Source organism: Artemia franciscana, chromosome 6 (genome assembly GCF_032884065.1).
Source record: "Artemia franciscana chromosome 6, ASM3288406v1, whole genome shotgun sequence".
In the NCBI taxonomy this organism is placed as follows: domain Eukaryota; kingdom Metazoa; phylum Arthropoda; class Branchiopoda; order Anostraca; family Artemiidae; genus Artemia; species Artemia franciscana.
In genome coordinates, this window is record NC_088868.1 from 589,953 (window position 1) to 617,310 (window position 27,358).

General features: G+C 34.0%; 1 protein-coding gene across 2 annotated transcripts in view; it reads right to left on the reverse strand.

The window, feature by feature from the left end:
* LOC136027881 (DNA ligase 1-like) overlaps positions 1-27,358 on the reverse strand; it is a 93,211-nt gene that overhangs the window by 43,294 nt on the left and 22,559 nt on the right. For both annotated transcript variants that reach the window (XM_065705298.1, XM_065705297.1), the window contains 3 exons: positions 13,362-13,897; positions 7,158-7,415; positions 4,587-4,763 (listed from right to left, as the gene is read on the reverse strand). In XM_065705298.1, coding sequence (XP_065561370.1) covers positions 4,587-4,763; positions 7,158-7,415; positions 13,362-13,897 — 971 coding nt within the window. The remainder of the gene's footprint in view (positions 1-4,586; positions 4,764-7,157; positions 7,416-13,361; positions 13,898-27,358) is intronic.

The window sequence follows — 27,358 nt, forward strand, 5'->3', positions numbered from 1 at the left end:
GTAGATAAAAGTGATAATTTGGTAAATCTTCCATATTTGCTACGTCAAGCAACTGTTGAAGAGCGCCTTTAAAAATCAGATCAGAATTTACAATAATACTGTCTTAATTTGCTCGAGATGGACAGCCTAGCCGCAGCACTTGGCATATGCATGGCGAGGTACCGGCTCCAAATGTTTTTCAAGGTTATCACCAAACTTGTTGAGGCTAAGTCGCTCACCATTGCTTACCCTATGAAGCAACATTGTCCATGGAAAGAAACTTACCATGCGCCTCCAACATCCTTGCCTATTCCAGAACAACATTTTAGTACAAAGGTGGGGATGCTGCACCTTCCTGTAATCAAATTAAAATAGTAAGGTTGTAAGAGTGGATTACGATATGATTGGTTGGATAGAAAACATCTGTGGCTGCGCAGGAAAGCAGAAACGGATATGGTTTGACCAGTCAATATATGTTGACATTCCATCTCATTCGACCGTCAATCGTCAGCAACATCTTTTACACTGACAAAACTATTATATTTAATTGTCAAGAATGCAAACATACCCTCAAAAAGCTAAACATACCCTCAAAAACATACCCTCAAAAAGCTTTGGCAGTCATACGATTGCCAAAGATGCATCGAGGGGCGCAAAATATTTTGTTAATCTCAGGGCTGGGAAGTAGGAATAACATATTAAGTTGTTTTTAAAGAATACATTTAGTATACAATTAAGTAGTATATACTTATACATATTTGATGCATAACTATGATTTTTATTATGATAATAATAAAAAGAAATAATGATGACTAGAACGAGAAGTGTCCAGCAGTTCAGGAAGACTTAAAATTTTCGAAGGTAGGGAGGCTGGGAACACCGAGTCCCCCCCCCCCATGCGTACGACACCACCATAGAGGTTTCATGTGTTATTTATTCCTGTCCTAAGCCCGAAATTTTCCATGATATCCTAGGATTCTTTCAATCAATCAATCAATCATTTTATTAGTACTAAAAAAAAACTATTACAAATGTGAAAGGGTTACTAGGCCCAAGAAGCTTGGCTTGTAGTGGGCTACATAATACAATCATAAACAGTGGACTATTATAAAACACTAAAACACATACAATAATAAAATACTGGAACAAGACGAGGACATTTAACAGAAAGGAAAGTTTCAGAAAATTGTTTTAAAAGAAGAGAGACATATAAATTGGGATAGAATTACGAAAAAAGGGAGAAAAATTACTGGACTGGAAAGACCTGACGAGGAATGGCCTTTGCAGAGAGAGATAGAGGGGCATCAGGAGGAATGGACACCGTAACCATTAACAACTTACTGATACAGTGAATACAACAATATAGTAAATAAAACAAAAACAGAATCAGATAATCAAGAAATTGTAATTATTTGATTATAGGCATTAGTAACTGAATTAGTTTCAATTACTTGAATTAGTAATTCAATTACAAATGCAATGAAAATAAACTTCCTTTTCTTCTTTGTATTTGGAAAAGATTTCAGATGAATTTGTAAGAAAAGTGAATAGACAACACCCTAGACTTTCAAACGAACTGTAGTAAGGAGCGACCCGGCTCAATAGTAACCAAAACTCTAAAAAATGGAATTTTGGTACCAATAGCTACATCAAAAGAATCGCATTTTAAATATATTATAAATATACAAGTTTCATCAAGTTTAGTCTTACCCATCAAAAGTTACGAGCCTGAGAAAATTTGCGTTATTTTAGAAAATAGGGGGAAACACCCCCTAAAAGTTATAGGATCTTAACGAAAATCACACCATCAGATTCAGCGTATCAGAGAACCATACTGTAGAAGTTTCAAGCTCCTATCTACAAAAATGTGGAATTTCATATTTTTTGCCAGAAGGCAGATCACGGATTCGTATTTATTGGTTTGTTTGTTGTTTTTTTTTCCCAGGGGTGATCGTATCGACCCAGTTGTCTTAGAATGTTGCGAGAGGGCTCATTCTAACGGAAATGAAAAGTTCTAGTGCCCTTTTTAAGTGACCAAAAAAATTGGAGGGCACCTAGGCCCATTCCCAGGCTAATTATTTTCCCAAAGTCAACGGATCAAAAATCTGAGATAGCCATTTTATTCAGGGTAGTCGAAAAACCTTATAACTATGTTTTTGGGGACGACTTACTCCCCCACAGTCCCCGTGGGAGGGGTTACAAGTTCAAATCTTTGACCAGTGCTTACATATAGTAATGGTTATTGGGAAGTGTACAGGCGTTTTCAGGAGAACTTTTTGGTTGGAGGCAGGGGTTGAGAAGAGGGGGATATGCTGGGGGAACTTTCCATAGAGGAATTTGCCATGGGGGAAGAAAATTTCCATGAAGGGAGCGCAGGATTTACTAGCATTACTTAAAAAAAACAATGAAAAAATAAATATGAAAAAGTTTTTTTTTCAGCTGGAAGTAAGCAGCAGCATTAAAACTTAAAACGAACAGAAATAATTACCCATAAGAGGGGTTCACCTCCTCCTAATACCTCGCTCTTTACACAAAAATATTTTTAGTAATTTCAACTATTTATTCTGCAGCTTTTGTGATTCAGGGGTCATTCTTAATGAATTGGGACAAAATTCAAGCTTTAGTGTAAAGAGCGAGGTACTGATGGGGGGGGCAAACCCCCTCATATATGTAATAAAAACATGAGAATACAAAAGTTCTTTACGTAAGCTAATTTATAAGTTACGTTTATCTTTTACTTATAAAAAGATTCGTAAAAAATTAAAAGTTCTAGTTGCCTTTTTAATTAACCTAAAATCGGAGGGCAACTAGGCTTCCTCCCCCACTCTTTTTTCCTCAAAATCATTCGATCAAAATTATGAGAAAGTCATTTAGCCAAAAAAAAAAATATACAAATTTCGTTTTAATTATTCCTCTGAATTAAAAATAAACGTTCAGAAATTAAATAAAAAAAACAAGTTTTTTTAAATGAAAGTAAGGAGCGACATTAAAACTTAAAACGAACAGAAATTACTCCGTATATGAAAGGGGCTTTTCCTTCTCAACGCCCCGCTCTTTACGCTAAAGTTTTTTACTGTTTTAAAATGTAGAGTTAAGAGAAAGAGCCAAACTTTAGCGTAAAGAGCGGGGCATTGAGAAGGAAAATCCCCTTTCATATACGGAGTAATTTCTGTTCGTTTTAAGTTTTAATGTCGCTCCTTACTTTCATTTAAAAAAACTTTTATTTATTTATTTAATTTTAGACTAAGATTTCTCAATAAATTGATAATAAAAGGGTAAATAGAATTTATTAGAAATTCAAAATTAGGGTAAAAAATGTAAAATTTCATTTGTTGCTCTGTTAAATTGTTCAAAGTTTTAAACAACAGTTAATTATTTAATTAAATATAATTAGAAGTGAATATATAATCAATATAATTAATATATAATTGTGAATTTATAATTAACATCAACAACCTTGCAATACCTAAATTTGGGGGAGGAGGAGGTGAAGGTTTAATTTGGCAGCATTAAATTGTTCAAAATTTCAAATTATGATTAATTGTTTTTGGTAAATATATTTAATGAGGTAATAAAAATCTGAAAATATCCAAATTGGAGATGAAGTTTCAATCTGGCAGTGTCAAATTGTTCAAAATTTCAAATTATGATTAACTATTTTTAATTAATATAATTAATAAGGTAATAAAAATCTGAAGATATCCGAATGTGAGATAAAGTTTCAACTTGGCAGCGTTAAATTGTTCAAAATTTCAAACTATGATTAGTTAATTTTGATAAATATAGTTGATAGGGTAATAAAAATCTGAAAATATGCAAATTAGAGATGAAGTTTCAATTTGGCAGTGTTAAATTGTTCAAAATTTCAAATTATGATTAATTATTTTTCATAAATATAATTAATAAGGCAAAAAAAAATTTGACAATATCAAAATTGGAGATGAAGTTTCAATTTGGCAGTGTTAAATTGTTCAAAATTTCAAATTGTAATTAATTGGTTTTGATTAATATAATTAATAAGGTAATAAAAATCTGAAAATATCCAAACTGGAGATGAAGTTTTGATTTGGCAGCGTTAAATTGTTCAAAATTTCAAATTACGGTTAATTATTTTTGATAAATATAATTAATAAGGTACTAAAAGTCTGAAAATATCCAAATCGGATGTGAAGTTTCAATTTGGCAGGGTTAAAATTGCTCAATTGATGCTAACGCAATGTTTACTCTTGAGCAAACAAAATGACACACAAAAATTAATAATATTATAATCTTAAATTAAGACTAAGTATTTTTTTACAAATAGAGTTAATAGGATTTTTAGAATCTAACAACAAGCAAATTAGGTAAGGGGAGGGGGGTTCGATTCTCGTAGTGTCAAATTAGACTGTTCAAGATAAGCAAAATGGTATATTCGTTCTCGAGTAGGACAAAATGACGCAAAAAAATTAAATCATATTCCAATATTATAATAAAAGAAATATATCCCAATATGATATTGCAAGCAAATTGAAACCCTATTTGATTAAAACTTGTTTATTGGAGGGATTAAGGTTTGTTCTTACTTTAAAATACACTATTTCCTTTTATTCACTTATATTTTCTCTTACCTCTAAGAGTCAAAGGAGGGGGTTGAAACATGGTCTTCTGTTTCCCTCGACTGGCTTCAGCGACCAGCCCCAAATCCCCTAGGACACTGACATCAGCCCTAACTTGTGCTACTGAACGGCCGGTAGTCTGGGCCACTGCTTTCATTAATGCTCCATCTCCTAGGCCAAGTTCTAAGCCTAAAAAAAAAAATTAATTCACTCTGTCATGCCCTTACAAAAGCTTGCTGCCTCTCCAAGATTTTGCAGTTGCCACAAAAGGAAACAAGATTCACGGAAAGAAAATTGCACTAATAGCACCAATAGAGATATGAAAACTCCTATCTTACCCATAAGAAGCTTTTGGTACAGAGCTCTGAACTTTGCGCCTCCTCCCAGCCCGCACTCCGACGCGTAGATCGTACTACAACACCATAGGCGGGAGCACAATTTTGTTATGTTGCATACACAGCTTAGATACCAATAGCAGTTTCCTGTTGCCAATTAGATACCAATACCAGTTTCCTGTCTCCAGCCGCTAGCATCGCTACCACGCACTGTGTCCCGAAAATAAATCGAGTTTTCATAACTGTATATTGGTATCTAAGCTGTGAAGCTGTGACAAATTTTAGGCCCTTGATTTTTCCTAGGAAGAGAAATCCACCGAGGTTAAGGGGAGGATTACTTTTATCCCCCCTCATTGTTCAATATACGTATATAACATTATATGCATACGTATATACCATGCGCTTGCCACAGTAGGAGTAGACAAACAGCAAAAAGGAAGCAAGAAAACATTGCCACCACCTGTGTTTTATCTACCCAAGAAAACAAGAATATGCAAAATGATGTTTTAAGGTATAAAGACTCAGCGTATTCATATCGCAATTTATGTTCTACCCACCCATAAATTCACCTCTATACCATTATTATTAATTAATTTAATATAGGCATAAGGATTTTGCTGTAATGGCTTTCCTTTTCAAGTCAAGGGTATATGCTCTTCTATAACCACCCACAAATTCACCTCTATACCAATATTATTAATTAATTAACAGTACTGATATACCAATAAAGGGCTTAGAGTTCAATATAGGCATATGGATTTTGCTCTGATTGCTTTTCTTTTCCAGTCAAGGGTATATGCCCTTCTATACCCACCCATAAATTCACCTCTATACCAATGTTACTAATTAATTAACAGTACTGATATACCAATAAAGGGCTTAGAGTTTAATATAGGCATATGGATTTTGCTCTGAGGGCTTTTCTTTTCAAGTCAAGGGTATATGCGCTTCTATACCCACCCATAAATTCACCTCTATACCAATATTATTAATTAATTAACAGTACTGATATACCAATAAAGGGCTTAGAGTTTAATATAGGCATATGGATTTTACTCTGATGGCTTTTCTTTTCAAGTCGAGGGTGGTATATGCCCATTATTTATAATATTCTTCTGCTTGTTTTCATCCTGAGTTTTTTCTCATTCACGGTAATACTAAAAAAAACTTAATTAAAAGCATACAGTCAACAAGCACATGAGCACACAAAAAACTCACTGCAGCACCCAACCCCCTGGGGCAAACACAGCTACACAGCTACGCACGCTCCTTTTCCATCTCAATCTACTTAAAGCCTTCCTGTTTTCACCCTCGAAGAAAGTTCCCAATTCCCTTAAATATTGCCTTACGACATCCTCCCAACTCATCCATGGACGACCTGCTCTTGGTTTGGCCCTAGACGGTTGGCTGACAAGGACAATATATATATATATATATATATATATATATATATATATATATATATATATATATATATATATATATATATATATATATATATATATATATATATATATATATATATATATATATATATATAAATATATATATATATATGAATAATAATGAGGTGAAACCTATAAATACACAGACGATTTTATTGTGAAAAAGACAGTCACTGCAAAGAAGAAAAATTAGGGGATAAAAACAAACTGAAAAAAAGGATCGTTTAATCTAAAAAAAGTGACAAATAATAAGGAGAGGCTGCAAAAAATAATCTGTCTCTCTCTGTTTTTTTTCTATCTCTTTCTCTCTCTCCTTTTCCTTTTCTTTTTTTTTTTTAGCTCATCCTCAACAAAAATATGTATGAGCCAAACAAGGGGGAGAACCAGAAATAATAATGTAACTTATATCGAGAAAGTATTTTTTTTTTTAATGAAAAGAGAAATCACCAATGCAACAGCACAAACACTAAAAAAAAAGAAAAAGAAAGACAGAAAGAGAAAAGGAAGACTGTTTTCCTACATTAGTGATTAATTTAGATCAGTACTTGAATGAGGCCTTAACCCTACTCATCCATACAATCACAAATATATATATATATATATATATATATATATATATATATATATATATATATATATATATATATATATATATATATATATATAATATGATATAATAATATATATATAAATATATAAACATATATTTATATATTCATTTTTTCTATGATGCACAACTTAATAAGTTGTTCATAATTTGTAACGGAAGTTTTGTGAAAAATATAATTTGTGTTGCCCTGTACCTGTGTAGGCTGGAGCAAGCTGGTTTATACACATTCTTAGAGCAGGAACTATGTCATCGGGAGAAAGGACTACAAGAGATCTTAAGAAATTTGCAACTATTTCTATGGACTTTAGCCTCGAACTGGTTGCTTCCACCAATTCAAGGGTTCGTGCAAAAGCGAGGTAAGGCACTTTCTCATCTCTGGTCCAACAAGCGTCATTAATTGGATGATACGGTGATTTGGAGGGACTATAGACTTCTGGCTTCACCTTTGCGTCTGAAAAAAAAATATGTTACAGCAAAATAAAAAAATTCATAAAATATATAATATATAATCTAAGATAATAATAATATATAATCTGCCGAAAATAGAAAAATAATATAAATTAAAAATATATTACACCTTTGCGTCTGCAAAAAAAATATATTGAAAATATATACTATTGAAAAGAATAGAAGATGAATTCCTAAAGAGTTTGCCCTTGAAACGATGGAAACAAATATATCTCAAATGACACCTTCTTCACCTATTTGCTCGAAAACTGCTGCGTTCGGTGTGTGCATAATAGTGGGTACTAGATATAGCAATTTTACTTTCAAATGAGCCGTTAAACTGTTTTAGTGATTTATTAAATAAAAAAAACAAGTTTTTTTAAATGAAAGTAAGGAGCGACATTAAAACTTAAAACGAACAGAAATTACTCCGTATATTAAAGGGCTTTTCCTCCTCAACGCCTCCCTCTGTACGCTAAAGTTTGACTCTTTCTCTTAGCTCTACTTTTTAAAAAAGGAAAAAACTTTAGCGTAAAGAGCGGGGCGTTGAGGATGTGATTTGTCTTCGGGCAAAAAATGCGAAATTCCACATTTTTGTAGATAGGAGCTTGAAACTTCTACAATAAGGTTTTCTGATATGCTGAATCTGATGGTGTGATTTTCGTTAAGATTGTATGACTTTTAGGGGGTGTTTTCCCCTATTTTCTAAAATGAGGCAAATTTTCTCAGGCTCATAACTTTTGATAGGTCAGACTAATCTTGATGAAAGTTATATATTTGAAATCAGCATTAAAATGCGAATTTTTTTGATGTTGCTATTGGTATCAAAATTTCATTTTTTAGAGTTTGGTTACTATTGAGCCGAGTCGCTCCTTACTACAGTTCGTTACCACGAACTGTTTGATTATGCGTTAGGTATTTTGTTCATTCACTCGATACCAGGGGTAGTGTTGATTTAAGTGTACCTAGAGGCATTTCTTCCGTTCATGTTTTTCTGTTTTATATAGAAGTACACGGAAATGGAATAGTTTGTTGAGTAATAGAAGGAGTATTGGAGACCCTGTTATATTTCGAAAAACCATTAAGGAACTGCTTTTTGTAGATAATGAGTTTTAATTCATTCGTTCATTTTTTTTATTGTGGGGGATATGATGATATATAGTTCCCAGAGGAAAAGTAAAGTAATGATGTTTTTTCCATATTTATAGTTGAGTGCGGTGGTACTAGTGGTGTCGGTGGCCTAGTGTTCTTTTATTTTATGTATTTTGTTTTCTCTATCTTGCCCTCGGACAAGCTTTGCTTTTTAGGGGAGGTAGTAACCATTCTTTGCTTATTATCTGTTTAATGAATAAATCCTTCTCCTTCTAAACACCCTTCTATGGCGTTCCTCTGCCCACTAGCAAAACATATTTGCCCACTAGCAAACACAAAGCTACCACCCGCTAGCTGCCCGCTAGCAAACACAAAGAATACACCATATTTGCCCTTTTGGCGAAGGTTCTTTTATCTTTAGGTCAATGTTAAAGCAAATAACGACGAAGACAACAGTCCCTTTCCATCATTTAAACAACTAAAACGATAGTGCAATGAAGAAACTTTAAAAAACGGTAAATTGCAGAAGAAAACTAACTGAATATTTCGGCTATATATTTAAAAAGCCGTAAATATTTAAAAAGCCGTAAATAAGTTCTAAGGCTGCACATGACGTCAACAAACGAAAAAATACGATTAACAAATTTCAAACTAATGAAGATGCAAAAACTAGGTTGATTTTCAGCGAGTTGAAAAGAAGCAAGGAAAAGACAAAGCAGATGTTTCGGCAAGGACATCCGCCAAGCCATATCGCAATAAAAAAATACCCTTTTTTTCTTCCCCTCTCTTTGTCTTTGAGTGCTATGGGCGGCTTGCAACTGGCTAAAATTCATATTGACATTGCTAGCGCCAATAACATTCGGAAATGTGGATATGAAGCCAAATTGTATTACTCTCATTTTTCATATACCTCTCTTTTGCTCATCAATTTTATTTCTCTCTTTTTATGTTTTCTCATTTGTAGTTAGATAAGAAAACGAATGTTGCATAAAGATTACCTTCACTTTTAATACTCAGCCAACAATATAATTAATAGCTACTATACAATCGTTTAAGGTTTGCCAGTTCTTTTTTCACTATTAGATTTACTATAAAACTAGGTGTAAATTTGGCTTAGAAAAATGAATTAAGCCAGAAACCGAATGACGTCATGCTCTCTATTAATGATGTCCTAATATGAAATGGAATGACGTCATGACACGAAATGCAATAAGGTATATATAGAGATACAATATATTTATTAATTTAGTTTCTTACGAGCTCTCACGAAAAAAGGAATAGGAGTTGCATCATGGAAGCGGTCTAGATATTCCAAAGCAAGAGACCTGGTAGACTATTGCAATACAAGCTGTAATAAATAGAGGTATATCAGCCATTTCAAACCATGAATCTACGAATTAATTATCTAGCAGAAACTAGTAGAAGCTAAGAACATGACAAGGACTGGTTTCAGGTTAGTGAACATTTACTGTTTCATTTAGGCTTTTTACTTGTACATAAAAACCTTTTTTGCTTTTCTATGTTGATTTTGACATTTTTTGACATTTTTTTTCATCACAATTTTTCGTTTTTGTCAAACATCTAAAAGCCGACTTCAGCAAAAGAAAGTAGAATAAAGATAAGATTCAACCCACGATAAAACTTAGAAAACGAGAGAACTAAAATTTGGCTGTATGCATTACCCTTTTTGTCTTTCTTGGTTGAACCTAAAGCAACAACGTTATCATTATCTTCTTATTGGTTTTATTTTTAGTTTTCTTCTTTCCTACCGCAACAAATAAGAGAGGTACCTTTGAAGGTTCGACAGAAATTAAAGGTTTGAACGGAGATTAAGGATTTAAAAGAAAATAAAATCTACAAGTTTTGGTAACAGTAAAAGTTGTATCGCTAGTCAAACAGTTCGTGGTAACGAACTGTAGTAAGGAGCGACCCGGCTCAATAGTAAACGAAACTCTAAAAAACGGAATTTCGATACTAAAAGATATATCAAAAGAATCGGATTTTTATGCTGATTTTAAATATATAAGTTTCATCAAATTTAGTCTTTGTCATCAAAAGTTACGAGCCTGAGAAAATTTGCCTTATTTTGGAAAATAGGGGGTAACACCCCCTAAGATCCCATAGGATCTTAACGAAAATTACACCATTGCATTCAGCGTATCAGAGAACCCTATGCACAAAATTCCAAGGTCCAATCTACAAAAATGTGGAATTTCGTATTTTTTGCCAGAAGACAAATCACGGGTGCGTGTTTATTTGTTTTTTTTTTTTTTGTTTTTTTTTTTTTCCCAGGGGTCATCGTATCGACCAAGTGGTCCTAGAGTGTTGCAAGAGGGCTCATTCTAACGGAAATGAAAAGTTCTAGTGCCCTTTTTAAGTGACCAAAAAAATTGGAGGGCACCTAGGCCCCCTCCCACGCTCATTTTTTCCCCAAAGTCAACGGATCAAAATTTTGAGATAGCCATTTTGTTCCGCATAGTCGAAAACCATAATAACTATGTCTTTGGGGATGACTTACCCCCCACAGTCCCTGGGGGAGGGGCTGCAAGTTACAAACTTTGACCAATGTTTACATACAGTAATGGTTACTGGGAAGTGTACCGATGTTATCAGGGGGATTTTTTTGGTTTGGGTGTGGGTTTCAGGGGAGGGGGCTATATGGGAGGATCTTTCCTTGGAGGAGTATTTCATGGGGGAAGAGAAATTCAATGAAAAGGGCGCAGGACTTTCTAGCATTACTATAAAAAAAAACAATGAAAATATAAACATGAAAAAGTTTTTTCAATTGAAAGTAAGGAGAAGTATTAAAACTTAAAACGAACAGAGATTATTACGCATATGAAGGGTTCTAAAAATACTTTAGCATAAAGAGCGAGGTATTTAGGAGGAGATAAATACTTCGCTCTTTATGCTAAAATTTTTTTAAATAATTTCAACTATTTATTCTACGGCCTTTCTGATTCAGGGGTCATTCTTAAAGAATTGGGATAAAACGTAACGTAAGTTATGTACGTTTGTTACGTAAGTTAATTCTTAAGTTACGTTTTTTTTTTACTAATAAAAACGTTCGTTAAAAATTAAAAGATCTAGTTGCCTTTTTGAGTAACCGAAAAATTGGAAGGCAACTAGACCTCCTTCCCCACCCCTTATTTCTCAAAATCGTCTGATCAAAACTAAGAGAAAGCCATTTAGCCAAAAAAAAGAATTAATATGCAAATTTCATTTTAGTAATTTATGTACGGAGAGCCAAAATCAGACATGCATTAATTCAAAAACTTTCAGAAATTAAATAAAAAAAACAAGTTTTTTTAAATGAAAGTAAGGAGCGACATTAAAACTTAAAACGAACAGAAATTACTCCGTATATGAAAGGGGCTTTTCCTCCTCGACACCCCGCTCCTTGCGCTAAAGTTTGATTCTTTCTCGCAACTCTACTTTTAAAACAATAAAAAACTTTAGCGTAAGGAGCGGGGTGTCGAGGAGGAAAAGCCCCTTTCATATACGGAGTAATTTCTGTTCGTTTTAAGTTTTAATGTCGCTCCTTACTTTCATTTAAAAAAACTTGTTTTTTTTTATTTAATTTAACAGTAAAAGAATAGCTGTATGGCAGTAACAGTGACAGTCAACAGTTACAGATACAAAGTAGAATGGACAGAACATAAATGGGAAAAATAGAGAGAATAGAAAGCTTGAATATAGTATCCAAATAAGTTCCAAATTTATATGGGATTGAAATGTTCTGGAAGTAGGCAAATTCTTTTTTTTTAGTAATTTGATAAAACTCAAGATGAGGAGCTTTCGTCTAACTTGAAGTAATTGAGGAAGTTGAATGAAACTATCGGGAATGAATCCAGTAGGCTACCTTAATACTCTCCTGGGAAATTATTTTGAAGTATTTATCTCCATCCATTCCCCCTCCAAAGGGAAATCCCTCCAATTTTTTTTTTCCTTCAGCAATACAATTTCATTTTTTCTTTGAAAAAGAGGTTAGAATTTTTTTAAATTTGATTTATGGCCGTTTTTTCAAATCATGAAAAGGAAAACGCCTTCCTTCTCCCCCCGTGTAAATTTTCCTCGGAAATTTCTCCCTCCACCGGAAAATTTCCTTCCCACAGAAATTCTCCACTATTGGGTCAATACCATTACCCCTAGAAAAAAACAGCAAGTAAACACATCCGTGATCTTTCTTCTGCCAAAAAATACAATATTTCACATTTTTGCAGATGGAGGCTTGAAACCTTAGCAGTAGGATTCTTAAATATGATGGATTTTTCATGAAAATCACTTGACTTTTTACTGGTGTTCTTCCTCTTTTTCGGAAATTAGACAAATTTTCTCAGGCTCGTAGCATTTGATGAGTAACATTAGCAAGTTTTATATACTTGTAATCTGCATAAAAAGCCAATTCTTTTGATGTTATATTGTTATTGTTGAAAATACGGTTAAAAAAATCCGTTTTCTAGAGTTTTGGCCACTACTGGGTCGAGTCATTTCTTACTTGCACTTCGTTACCACTAACTGTTTGATCAAGCTCCAGTTTCTTTAGGCGCAAAAGTAGCATTTAAAATAAATAAAACATCTTCTTTACTTACTAGTAAAACTCATGATTGATACTCTTTTTATATTGGGTATTCCAATGAGGCATGTTTGTCAGAGAATTCACAATAAAACCATTATTCTCCCTAGACAAAATAAAAGAAAAATCTCAGTGTTTTACGGACAGAAACCCTACACACGAAAACACAGTCCCATTCTTTTCAATTTTTAATCGAAGAGTCTTTTGGGCTAATCTAAGAGGTGAGCCTTTCCACCCTTTGCAGGTAAATATGTTAGGTTGATAAGACCAAACTTAACTTACTACTTGTCGAAGGAGCTTTCCCTTTGGGCTGAAAAAACGGTGTAATATTAGCACTCTTTTTTGTTGTGTCCTGGGATACACTTTCGTCTTTCTCCATTTTTGCAATTAACTCACTTTTATCTAAACTCTTAGCTTCTTCCTTTTTTTGTTTCTCCTTTGCGGCTGGTTTCTTTACTTTTTTGCTTGCTTTGTCAACTTTCGCATTATTTCCATTTTCCTCAACCTTTAACTTCTTAACCGGTGAAGGTTGTGAAGTTTCTTCATTTTCTTCTTCGCTGTCAGATTCAATTTTATTTCTCTTTGCTGATTTTCGTTTTTTGATAGGCGAGTCCTCTGAATCAGATTCCTTTTTAATAGACATTGCCAATTGTATAGGCTTATCATTTGTTTGCACCAAAGCTGTAGCAGGGCCTTCTGGCCTAACTGCTGTCAGAGATTTATCACCTGTTTTGTCATTTTCTTCTATGGCTTTTTCTTTATCTTCATTTTTTATCTTTTCTTGTTTGGTTTTCTTTGGAGAAGCAGAAAAAAAATGCCTGAAAGAACAAAAAAAAACGTTAGAAAGTTAACATAGTTATATATTTGGAATATCAAAGAAAGTGCGATTTAACGTACAAGGAAGGCATCGTAAGAAGTGATGGAAAGATGAACCACAACCGGGAAAACTGGTTCGTATTTCGGTCAAAAAACAAAACAGAAGAAAAAATCTAACAAAAAACTTAAAAAACAACAATACACTTAAAACCGGCTAAAGAACACAAATGAAATTGACAGAAGGAATAAATCATCCATTGGACACTACTTAAAACCAACCATCATCTTATTAAATTCGTCAAAATAACATATGAACATATATGGGTCATAACAAGTCCAAAGACTAAAAAACAAGTATAATACGTTAAACGATATAAACAATTAAAATGGTTATTGAAAAGTAAGAAAAACGAGCAAAAATATACAGAACGTAGGCAACGCCTATACAAGTAATACAAGTGAGAAACTCACTTTTTGCTAGTTTTTTCCGTAATGTAGGTAACAAGTTTCTTTTATATCTGTTGGTAAAGCAGAGAACGGGGGACAAGGTAGGAACGGGCCGAAAAGCACCCCGTGAAAGGGCGAAACTGGGTGGGAAGCGTTTAAAAAAAAATTTTGTTCGCGCAAAGGTTTGTCATTGCATTTTATGGAAAACAGCTGTACTACATACCTCTCCTACACTACAAAATAGCGACGAAGATCACACTGCCTTTCCATAACAAACAAATACAAAGTAGAAACAATAGGGAAAATACTTTCAAGACAGTGGAAATCAATTCTGTGAATATTTCGGCCCTATGTCCAAGGGCCGTCTTCAGCACAATACGAGAACGAGAGAGAAAATATGTATATACAAATAAACTTAGTATATATAAATCAACCAAGAGTCCTGGTTGAACTTCGTTGAAGTAATGATGCTAGGGCTGTTTTTAAAAAAAAAGTTAAAAAAAAACATTATTAGTTTTAATTCTCACATTTTAATGTAAGTTTATTTATGTATACATATTTTCTCTCTCGTTCTCGTATTGTGCTGAAGACAGCCCTTGGACATAGGGCCGAAATACCCACAGAATTGATTTCCACTGTCTTGAAAGTATTTTCCCTATTGTTTCTACTTTGTATTTGTTTCTCCTACACTATACAAAAAATGTTATCTTGCTCCTACACAAAAATATGTTGTCTGCGCAAAGGTCTGTCATTGCATTTTATGGAAAACAGCTGTACAATATACCTCTCCTGCACTCAAACGTTTCTAACCTAGCTATTTTTCTAAAGAAAAGAGTATAGACCGGATTCGATTTATTTTACTCTTCCCCCCCCCCAGGAGATGCCAAACTGGATTGCACATCCAAGGTGAGAGCAGACAAAGGAAGTATAAATCCTTCAAGCCTGGGAAGGAGGGGAGAGGTGCCAAATTTAATTAGGAGCTTCAGGAAGATAGACGCATTAGCTTTATTGATGATATTTTAACATGAATGCCTCACTTTAAATAAAAAATTCTAATCAGGATCAGAGCTTCGTGGGAGAGAGTAAAGGGTGGAGCTGCAAACAGACCAGGATAGGGGAGGAGTATGTTCTGCTATATCAGCGTCAGGGGGTTTGGTGCAGACATGAGTTGTCAGTAGTAGTAGTAGTGGAAGATATTGCATATAAGCTTACCTTTAAATAATAGTGACATATCGATAATCTTTAACTAAGATTGGTGCGAAATACCTCCCTCCCTGGAATTTCCCTTTGAAATATATATACGTTCGACTCCACCTTTTCTTGTGTACGATTTCTTGTGCCTCCACTCCCAGAAAATGGTCTGACCCCCTCCCCCTTTGCAAAAGGCTTAGTCTGTGTGCACTAATGTACAATGTACATAACGGCACTGGTTGCAGTTTTGAATATCCAAAAGGTGACATATAACTTTAAAAGTGTGAACAAATATACTCAAACTCTCCCATAATTATTCCCATAAATTATTCTTATAAATTATTCTTATAAACTCCCATAATTATTCTTATCCATAATTATTCCCATAATTATTATTCTAATAATCCTCATCTCCCATAATTATTCTTATAAACTCTTCCCATGTGTTTGCAGCAGTTGAAAAAATCAAACAATAATCCTGGTACATCCCATTCACCCTTAAGCAGTAGCGGAACTTTGAAACTCAAGTTGTGTAAATTTGCATGAGGATCAGCTGCGTACAAGTTAATGCCCCCGAAATAAAGACAAACACTATATTTTAAGAACACAAAAGTGAATTAAAAAAACAGTTTTGAAAAAGAGCAATGAGGCAAAAACCGAATGACGTCATACTCTCTATTATTGATGTCCTAATATGAAAGGGAATGACGTCATGAAACGAAATGCAATAAAGTATATATAGAGATACAATATATTTATTAATTTAGTTTCTCATGAGCTCTCACGAAAAGAGGTTTAGCAGTTGCACCATGGAAGCGGTCTAGATATTCCAAAAACAACAGACAAAAATTCTATTTCTGGTAGACTATTGGAATACAAGCTGTAGTAAATATAGATCAAGCAGAAACTAGTAGAAACTAAGAAGATGACAAGGACCGGTTTCAGGTTAGTGAATATTTACTCTTTCATTTAGGCTTTTTACTTGTACATAAAAACCTTTTTTGCTTTTCTAGGTTCATCTTAAACTAGGATAACAAGGAGTAAATATCAAATGATTTGGAAGATTTTTTGGTTGAAATAATATTACGTTGACTAACAACATGTATAACCCTGTAACTAATGATATATATTAGGCAATATTATGCTTCAAATTAGGTCGTGAACATGAAAAGGATCAAAATTCAGTTGATTAAATTGTAAAAAACAGTTCGTGGTAACGAACTGTAAGTAAGGAGTTACCTGGCTCAATAGTAACCTAAACTCTAAAAACGGAATTTTGATACCAATAGACATGTCAAAAGAATCGGATAATTATGCTGATTCCAAATTTATAAGTTTATAGTTAGTCTTACCCGTCAAAGGCTAAGGGCCTGAGAAAATTTGCCTTATTTTCGAAAAAAGGGGGAAACACCCCCTAAAAGTCTAGAATCTTAATGACCAACAGATTAACACCATCAGATTCATCAAATCGCACCATCAGTTTCAGCGTATCAAAGAACCCTACTGTAGAGTTTTCAAGCTCCCATCTGCAAAAATGTAAAATTTGCATTTTTTTTTTGCAAGAAGAGATATCACGGATGCGTGTTTATTTGCTTTTTTTCCTCTGGTTGATCGTATCGACCTAGTGGTCCTGGAATATCGGGAAAGGGCTCATTCGAACGGAAATTAAAAGTCCTAAGGCCTTTTTTATGTGATCAAAAAGATTGGAGGGCAACTTCGCCCCCTCCAACACTGGGTTTGTTTTCTTTAATTAAAACCCAAACCGGTCAAGAGTTAGGGTTTGGTAGGAACGGTGGTGGTAGGACCAGTATGGTTTCTAAAGTGATCCTTTTCTTGTTTTTGGCTGAATTTTGAAGTATATGACTAGTATCTATTATTAGTGAGATACTTCAAAACCAATTTCCCTTGATGCTCGTTCCTAAAGTGATCCTTTTCTTCTTTTTGGTTGAATTTTGAAGTATATGACTAGTATCTATTATTAGTGAGATACTTCAAAACCAATTTCCCTTGATGCTCGTTCCTAAAGTGATCCTTTTCTTCTTTTTGGCTGAATTTTGAAGTATGTGTCTAGTATCTATTATTAGTGAGATACTTCAAAACCAATTTCCCTTTATGCTCGTTCCTAAAGTGATCCTTTTCTTCTTTTTGGCTGAATTTTGAAGTATGTGACTAGTATCTATTATTAGTGAGATACTTCAAAACCAATTTCCCTTGATGCTCGTTCCTAAAGTGATCCTTTTCTTCTTTTTGGCTGAATTTTGAAGTATGTGACTAGTATCTATTATTAGTGAGATACTTCAAAACCAATTTCCCTTGATGCTCGTTCCTAAAGTGATCCTTTTCTTCTTTTTGGCTAAATTTTGAAGTATGTGACTAGTATCTATTATTAGTGAGATACTTCAAAACCAATTTCCCTTGATGCTGGTTCCTAAAGTGATCCTTTTCTTCTTTTTGGTTGAATTTTGAAGTATATGACTAGTATCTATTATTAGTGAGATACTTCAAAACCAATTTCCCTTGATGCTCGTTCCTAAAGTCATCCTTTTCTTCTTTTTGGCTGAATTTTGAAGTATGTGTCTAGTATCTATTATTAGTGAGATACTTCAAAACCAATTTCCCTTTATGCTCGTTCCTAAAGTGATCCTTTTCTTGTTTTTGGCTGAATTTTGAAGTATATGACTAGTATCTATTATTAGTGAGATACTTCAAAACCAATTTCCCTTGATGCTCGTTCCTAAAGTGATCCTTTTCTTCTTTTTGGTTGAATTTTGAAGTATATGACTAGTATCTATTATTAGTGAGATACTTCAAAACCAATTTCCCTTGATGCTCGTTCCTAAAGTGATCCTTTTCTTCTTTTTGGCTGAATTTTGAAGTATGTGTCTAGTATCTATTATTAGTGAGATACTTCAAAACCAATTTCCCTTTATGCTCGTTCCTAAAGTGATCCTTTTCTTCTTTTTGGCTGAATTTTGAAGTATGTGACTAGTATCTATTATTAGTGAGATACTTCAAAACCAATTTCCCTTGATGCTCGTTCCTAAAGTGATCCTTTTCTTCTTTTTGGCTGAATTTTGAAGTATGTGACTAGTATCTATTATTAGTGAGATACTTCAAAACCAATTTCCCTTGATGCTCGTTCCTAAAGTGATCCTTTTTTTCTTTTTGGCTGAATTTTGAAGTATATGACTGCACTTTATTTTTAGTCAGATGTTTTAAAACAAAGTTCCTTTGATACTCATTCTTAAACGGATCCTTTTCATCTTTTTGGCTTAGTTTTGAATAGATCTAAGTGTTTTCAGGTGGCGAAAATGTTTTTGTTGTTATGCCCACGGTACTTTTTGCCAATTGGGGAAAATAAATTTGTTGATTCAGTTTGAGGTGTCACATATAAATGCAATAAAGCTTCAGAATACTTCCCAACCATGTTTGCATCCCGGTAGGTTTTAAGTCAACAAAGACGAAACGAAGTTTGAGGCTTTATTCCTGGGTCACAAACGTATGCATTTAAGACTTGTTTAAAATCTTTTTATTATTCGAAACTGGGTTTGTTTTCTTTAATTAAAACCCAAACCGGTCAAGAGTTAGGGTTTTTTTTGGTTCACACTTCCCCGCCCCAGCAAAACTGCGTTATCTTCTTACCCCAACAACAATCCATGACAGTGTCAAGCCCGATCGAAAAAAAAGTGTTTCATGCTAGTTTTTGTCAATTTCAGTACCGGAAGGGGGCCTTCCCTTAGGCTAAAATTTTTTGTGCATATTATTTTTCCATTGATATTGGATATTGATCCAAGGAGAACCATGTATCCAAACTATTCATTTTAGATCTAGAGTCTGCTTGGCTTGGGTCCTACCACCACCGTTTTCAAGCGAACCAATATCTTTTTCTGATCCAAGCTTTAAGAGGTCCGTCAACCCAGCCTAATTTTTTTGTACACTATGGTTCTCTTTGCCCAGGAACTTACGAATGTAAGTCTCAAATCGTTCTAGAAAAAGAAAAATTGCCCCTCCTTTGGGAGAATCAGTGGCTTTTTTTTGTCTTATTTTGTGCATTTGGGACCTATTGATCCAAGAAAACAAGATATAAATTTTGAGCCTATAAAAAACTAACTCTTTTCCACTTTTTGAACAGAATTATATTCGGTGGGGTGGGGGGAGGATGTAACTGCAAATTCGTTCTATATATTATGTTCCCCTTGGTCCCGGCACTTACAGCTGTAGGTTCCAAACTGACCAGACTCTTCCAAACTCTTCTCTCTCCCTGTCCGCTTAGCCTAAGATACGATTCTTGGAAGGTTTTAAGCCAATCTAAAAAACTCAGACTCTAACTGTAAAGGATTTTTTTTTACCGTTTATCGGGACACATTTTCGGGAGGAACCATATTTTTTCAATTTTTCGAAATTGTGCACTTAGGTACTCGTGCCAGAGTGACTTACGAATATAAGCTCAAGCCAATAAAAAATTGGCCTTTTTGGAGCCCCAGTTTTGGGTAACCTATGCTTCCAAACTAAACATGTTTTATCCATTAGGAATTTATCGGGACGGGGGATTACAGTGTTCAGTCTAGAGCTAGAGCCGTTCATGAAAAATTGTTTCGCTTTTTGTCAGGCCCTATTCTTGGGTCCAGTATTAACTTTTTCCTTTTATCGGGGCTCCCTTAGCCGAAGTACTTGGGATACATGTTTCGAGCCAGTTGGGTAAAAAGTTTTTCGGCCCTCTTTCGGGCCCCATTTTTTGGGGCCCTATCCCCTGCAATATTTGTGTGTGCTCGTTTGGCTGTAAGTTTCAGTTGGATAAGAGAAAAGCTTTTGATTCATTTGCTGCCCCCCCCCCCCCGACACCGCCCCCCTCTCTCCCGACGAAATGTAAAATCTTCTTGGCCCAGGGAATGATCTCAAGCTATTTGCATACCTGAGGCCAATTTTCCAAATTGTTGAGCCAATTGCACACCTGAGATCAACATGCTTTCTTGTTCCTACTATAAAACGTATTTATAAACATTCGGCAATTTACGTTATTGACAGTCCTTGTCCGAGGGGCTGTGGTTATGCCATCTCCAAAGGCATATTTAATGACAGTTTTTAACTATCTTCAACAAAATGGCTATATAAAATTTTATTAGGTAGATTGGGAGTCTACATTGAGGGTCTGGTAGTAAAAATAGTAAGGGAGGGGACTGCATGCCAGCCAATCACTTTTGATTTTTAAAAAGCCATTTGAACTTTTGAGACACCTCACGAGTCTTGAAGTGACCAGGAAAAAAAGGAGAATAAGAAATAATACATATACAGCACATGGCTCTTTAGTGATTTTCCATACAATTCACCTACTTTCAACTGATTCTTTTCACCTTCCTGCTTAGTACTCTTCTCTATTAGAGAATAAAAAAATAATACATGTAGTACACTTTGCTCGTTAGTACGTGCCCCGATTGGACACACTTTCGTAAATTTTTTAATTGGCGGTGTGAAATGGCTACTATATCTTTATTATTATTACCACAGCTTATATCCAAATAGAAAAAAATATTCACTTACCAGAAATTTAACTTCGGTCTGCTCTTCGCAAAAACTGTACACCACTTTCTTTGTTGTAGTAATATATAGTTGCCTCGTGAGAACTCATAAGAAACTAAACTAATCAGTATATTGTGTCTATATATACTCTATTATGACGTCATCCTATTATTTCATATTATGATGCCGTTAAAACTGAGAGTGTGACGTCATTCGGTTTCTGACAAATTCTTATTTTTTCCTAACCATCTTACGATTACCTTATATATTTTAAACTAGGATATTTACACTTGTACTTTAAATCTTACTTAAGCTCTTAAATTTTTTGCTTAATCAAAAATGATATTTCTCCATAAAGTATTAAAGTTTTTTAGTACTCCGTAATATTTTTTAGCACTTTTAAAAAAGCTTCTTATTGTTCTAATTAAACGCAACTTGTGTTTCAGGAGTTTTTCTTAAAGAATTGGGACGAAATTCGAATTTCAGTAAAAACAATGATGTGTTGAGGAGGGGAAAACCCCCCTCATATGCGTAATAATTTCTGTTCGTTTTAAGTTTTAATGTTGCTCCTTTCTTTCAGTTGAAAAAAACTTGTTTTTTTATTTAATTTCTTATCGTTTTTTAAATAATCTCAGGAAATCTGTCTCCGCCTCCACGAAAAAATCCTCTTTTCGTACGGATATGTCCTCTAGACAGTTCAATCCTACTGAAAACTCACCAAGGACAATTACCCGTATCATCTCCACGCTTAAAATTTAGCGGGAAAGAGAAAGCAAGACAAAATAAGAATTTCGTGTAGGAATTCTGGCAAATTCCTCAAGTGTAAAATTTCTGCTGAGAAATTCACACCCTGGAAACTTCCCTCACTATGAAAAATCCTCGCCGTGTAAAATCCCCCAGCAGAAATTCCCCCCCTCACCCGAAAAATGTATCCATACTTTACGAGAACAAATACTATACGAAAAAGGGCAAATTTTTGTAACTTAAAGACCTTTCTCAAGGGTTTGTTTGTGGTCGTGTTATCTCCAAAGGCATAGTTATTCGGTCTTTAGACTGTGCTGAACAACGGGTTATCTCAAAATTTTGATCAGACGATTTTGAGAAGAAGGGGTGTTGGAGGGGGCGAAGTTGCCCTCCAATCTTTTTGATCACATAAAAAATGCCTTAGGACTTTTAATTTCCGTTCGAATCAAGGGAAACGGTGGTGGTAGGACCCAAGCCAAGCAGACTCTAGATATAAAATGAATAGTTTGGATACATGGTTCTCCTTGGATCAATATCCAATATCAATGGAAAAATAATATGCACAAAAAATTTTAGCCTAAGGGAAGGCCCCCTTCCGGTACTGAAATTGACAAAAACTAGCATGAAACACTTTTTTTTCGATCGGGCTTGACACTGTCATGGATTGTTGTTGGGGTAAGAAGATAACGCAGTTTTGCTGGGGCGGGGAAGTGTGAACAAAAAAAAACCCTAACTCTTGACCGGTTTGGGTTTTAATTAAAGAAAACAAACCCAGTTTCGAATAATAAAAAGATTTTAAACAAGTCTTAAATGCATACGTTTGTGACCCAGGAATAAAGCCTCAAACTTCGTTTCGTCTTTGTTGACTTAAAACCTACCGGGATGCAAACATGGTTGGGAAGTATTCTGAAGCTTTATTGCATTTATATGTGACACCTCAAACTGAATCAACAAATTTATTTTCCCCAATTGGCACGTGGGCATAACAACAAAAACATTTTCGCCACCTGAAAACACTTAGATCTATTCAAAACTAAGCCAAAAAGATGAAAAGGATCCGTTTAAGAATGAGTATCAAAGGAACTTTGTTTTAAAACATCTGACTAAAAATAAAGTGCAGTCATATACTTCAAAATTCAGCCAAAAAGAAAAAAAGGATCACTTTAGGAACGAGCATCAAGGGAAATTGGTTTTGAAGTATCTCACTAATAATAGATACTAGTCACATACTTCAAAATTCAGCCAAAAAGAAGAAAAGGATCACTTTAGGAACGAGCATCAAGGGAAATTGGTTTTGAAGTATCTCACTAATAATAGATACTAGTCACATACTTCAAAATTCAGCCAAAAAGAAGAAAAGGATCACTTTAGGAACGAGCATAAAGGGAAATTGGTTTTGAAGTATCTCACTAATAATAGATACTAGACACATACTTCAAAATTCAGCCAAAAAGAAGAAAAGGATCACTTTAGGAACGAGCATCAAGGGAAATTGGTTTTGAAGTATCTCACTAATAATAGATACTAGTCATATACTTCAAAATTCAACCAAAAAGAAGAAAAGGATCACTTTAGGAACGAGCATCAAGGGAAATTGGTTTTGAAGTATCTCACTAATAATAGATACTAGTCACATACTTCAAAATTCAGCCCAAAAGAAGAAAAGGATCACTTTAGGAACGAGCATCAAGGGAAATTGGTTTTGAAGTATCTCACTAATAATAGATACTAGTCACATACTTCAAAATTCAGCCAAAAAGAAGAAAAGGATCACTTTAGGAACGAGCATCAAGGGAAATTGGTTTTGAAGTATCTCACTAATAATAGATACTAGTCACATACTTCAAAATTCAGCCAAAAAGAAGAAAAGGATCACTTTAGGAACGAGCATAAAGGGAAATTGGTTTTGAAGTATCTCACTAATAATAGATACTAGACACATACTTCAAAATTCAGCCAAAAAGAAGAAAAGGATCACTTTAGGAACGAGCATAAAGGGAAATTGGTTTTGAAGTATCTCACTAATAATAGATACTAGTCATATACTTCAAAATTCAACCAAAAAGAAGAAAAGGATCACTTTAGGAACGAGCATCAAGGGAAATTGCTTTTGAAGTATCTCATTAATAATAGATACTAGTCATATACTTCAAAATTCAGCCAAAAACAAGAAAAGGATCACTTTAGGAACGAGCATAAAGGGAAATTGGTTTTGAAGTATCTCACTAATAATAGATACTAGACACATACTTCAAAATTCAGCCAAAAAGAAGAAAAGGATGACTTTAGGAACGAGCATCAAGGGAAATTGGTTTTGAAGTATCTCACTAATAATAGATACTAGTCATATACTTCAAAATTCAACCAAAAAGAAGAAAAGGATCACTTTAGGAACCAGCATCAAGGGAAATTGGTTTTGAAGTATCTCACTAATAATAGATACTAGTCACATACTTCAAAATTTAGCCAAAAAGAAGAAAAGGATCACTTTAGGAACGAGCATCAAGGGAAATTGGTTTTGAAGTATCTCACTAATAATAGATACTAGTCACATACTTCAAAATTCAGCCAAAAAGAAGAAAAGGATCACTTTAGGAACGAGCATCAAGGGAAATTGGTTTTGAAGTATCTCACTAATAATAGATACTAGTCACATACTTCAAAATTCAGCCAAAAAGAAGAAAAGGATCACTTTAGGAACGAGCATAAAGGGAAATTGGTTTTGAAGTATCTCACTAATAATAGATACTAGACACATACTTCAAAATTCAGCCAAAAAGAAGAAAAGGATCACTTTAGGAACGAGCATCAAGGGAAATTGGTTTTGAAGTATCTCACTAATAATAGATACTAGTCATATACTTCAAAATTCAACCAAAAAGAAGAAAAGGATCACTTTAGGAACGAGCATCAAGGGAAATTGGTTTTGAAGTATCTCACTAATAATAGATACTAGTCATATACTTCAAAATTCAGCCAAAAACAAGAAAAGGATCACTTTAGGAACGAGCATCAAGGGAAATTGGTTTTGAAGTTTCTCACTAATAATAGATACTAGTCATATACTTCAAAATTCAGCCAAAAACAAGAAAAGGATCACTTTAGGAACGAGCATCAAGGGAAATTGGTTTTGAAGTATCTGAGTAATAATAGATACTAGTCACATACTTCAAAATTCAGCCAAAAAGAAAAAAAAGGATCACGTTAGGAACGAGCATCAAGGGAAATTGGTTTTGAAGTATCTCACTAATAATAGATACTAGTCATATACTTCAAAATTCAGCCAAAAAGAAAAAAAGGATCACTTTAGGAACGAGCATCAAGGGAAATTGGTTTTGAAGTATCTCACTAATAATAGATACTAGTCATATACTTCAAAATTCAGCCAAAAAGAAGAAAAGGATCACTTTAGGAACGAGCATCAAGGGAAAGTGGTTTTGAAGTATCTCACTAATAATAGATACTAGTCATATACTTCAAAATTCAGCGAAAAACAAGAAAAGGATCACTTTAGGAACGAGCATCAAGGAAATTGGTTTTGAAGTATCTCACTAATAATAGATACTAGTCATATACTTCAAAATTCAGCCAAAAAGAAAAAAAGATCACTTTAGGAACGAGCATCAAGGGAAATTGGTTTTGAAGTATCTCACTAATAATAGATACTAGTCATATACTTCAAAATTCAGCCAAAAAGAAGAAAAGGATCACTTTAGGAACGAGCATCAAGGGAAATTGGTTTTGAAGTATCTCACTAATAATAGATACTAGTCATATACTTCAAAATTCAGCCAAAAAGAAGAAAAGGATCACTTTAGGAACGAGCATCAAGGGAAATTGGTTTGAAGTATCTCACTAATAATAGATACTAGTCATATACTTCAAAATTCAGCTAAAAAGAAGAAAAGGATCACTTTAGGAACGAGCATCAAGGGAAATTGGTTTTGAAGTATCTCACTAATAATAGATACTAGTCATATACTTCAAAATTCAGCCAAAAACAAGAAAAGGATCACTTTAGGAACGAGCATCAAGGGAAATTGGTTTTGAAGTATCTCACTAATAATAGATACTAGTCATATACTTCAAAATTCAGCCAAAAACAAGAAAAGGATCCTTTAGGAACGAGCATCAAGGGAAATTGGTTTTTAAGTATCTCACTAATAATAGATACTAGTCACATATTCAAAATTCAGCCAAAAAGAAGAAAAGGATCACTTTAGGAACGAGCATCAAGGGAAATTGGTTTTGAAGTATCTCACTAATAATAGATACTAGTCACATACTTCAAAATTCAGCCAAAAAGAAGAAAAGGATCACTATAGGAACGAGCATCAAGGGAAATTGGTTTTGAAGTATCTCACTAATAATAGATACTAGTCATATACTTCAAAATTCAGCCAAAAAAAGAAAAGGATCACTTTAGGAACGAGCATCAAGGGAAATTGGTTTTAAAGTATCTGAGTAATAATAGATACTAGTCATATACTTCAAAATTCAGCCAAAAAAGAAAAAAAGGATCACTTTAGGAACGAGCATCAAGGGAAATTGGTTTTGAAGTATCTCACTAATAATAGATACTAGTCACATACTTCAAAATTCAGCCAAAAACAAGAAAAGGATCACTTTAGGAACGAGCATCAAGGGAAATTGGTTTTGAAGTATCTCACTAATAATAGATACTAGTCACATACTTCAAAATTCAGCCAAAAAGAAGAAAAGGATCACTATAGGAACGAGCATCAAGGGAAATCGGTTTTGAAGTATCTCACTAATAATAGATACTAGTCATATACTTCAAAATTCAACCAAAGAGAAGAAAAGGATCACTTTAGGAACGAGCATCAAGGGAAATTGGTTTTGAAGTATCTCACTAATAATAGATACTAGTCATATACTTCAAAATTCAGCCAAAAAAGAAAAAAGGATCACTTTAGGAACGAGCATCAAGGGAAATTGGTTTTGAAGTATCTCACTAATAATAGATACTAGTCATATACTTCAAAATTCAGCCAAAAGAAGAAAAGGATCACTTTAGGAACGAGCATCAAGGGAAATTGGTTTTAAAGTATCTGAGTAATAATAGATACTAGTCATATACTTCAGAATTCAGCCAAAAAAGAAAAAAAGGATCACTTTAGGAACGAGCATCAAGGGAAATTGGTTTTGAAGTATCTCACTAATAATAGATACTAGTCACATACTTCAAAATTCAGCCAAAAAGAAGAAAAGGATCACTTTAGGAACGAGCATCAAGGGAAATTGGTTTTGAAGTATCTCACTAATAATAGATACTAGTCACATACTTCAAAATTCAGCCAAAAAGAAGAAAAGGATCACTTTAGGAACGAGCATCAAGGGAAATTGGTTTTGAAGTATCTCACTAATAATAGATACTAGTCATATACTTCAAAATTCAGCCAAAAAGAAGAAAAGGATCACTTTAGGAACGAGCATCAAGGGAAATTGGTTTTGAAGTATCTCACTAATAATAGATACTAGTCATATACTTCAAAATTCAACCAAAAAGAAGAAAAGGATCACTTTAGGAACGAGCATCAAGG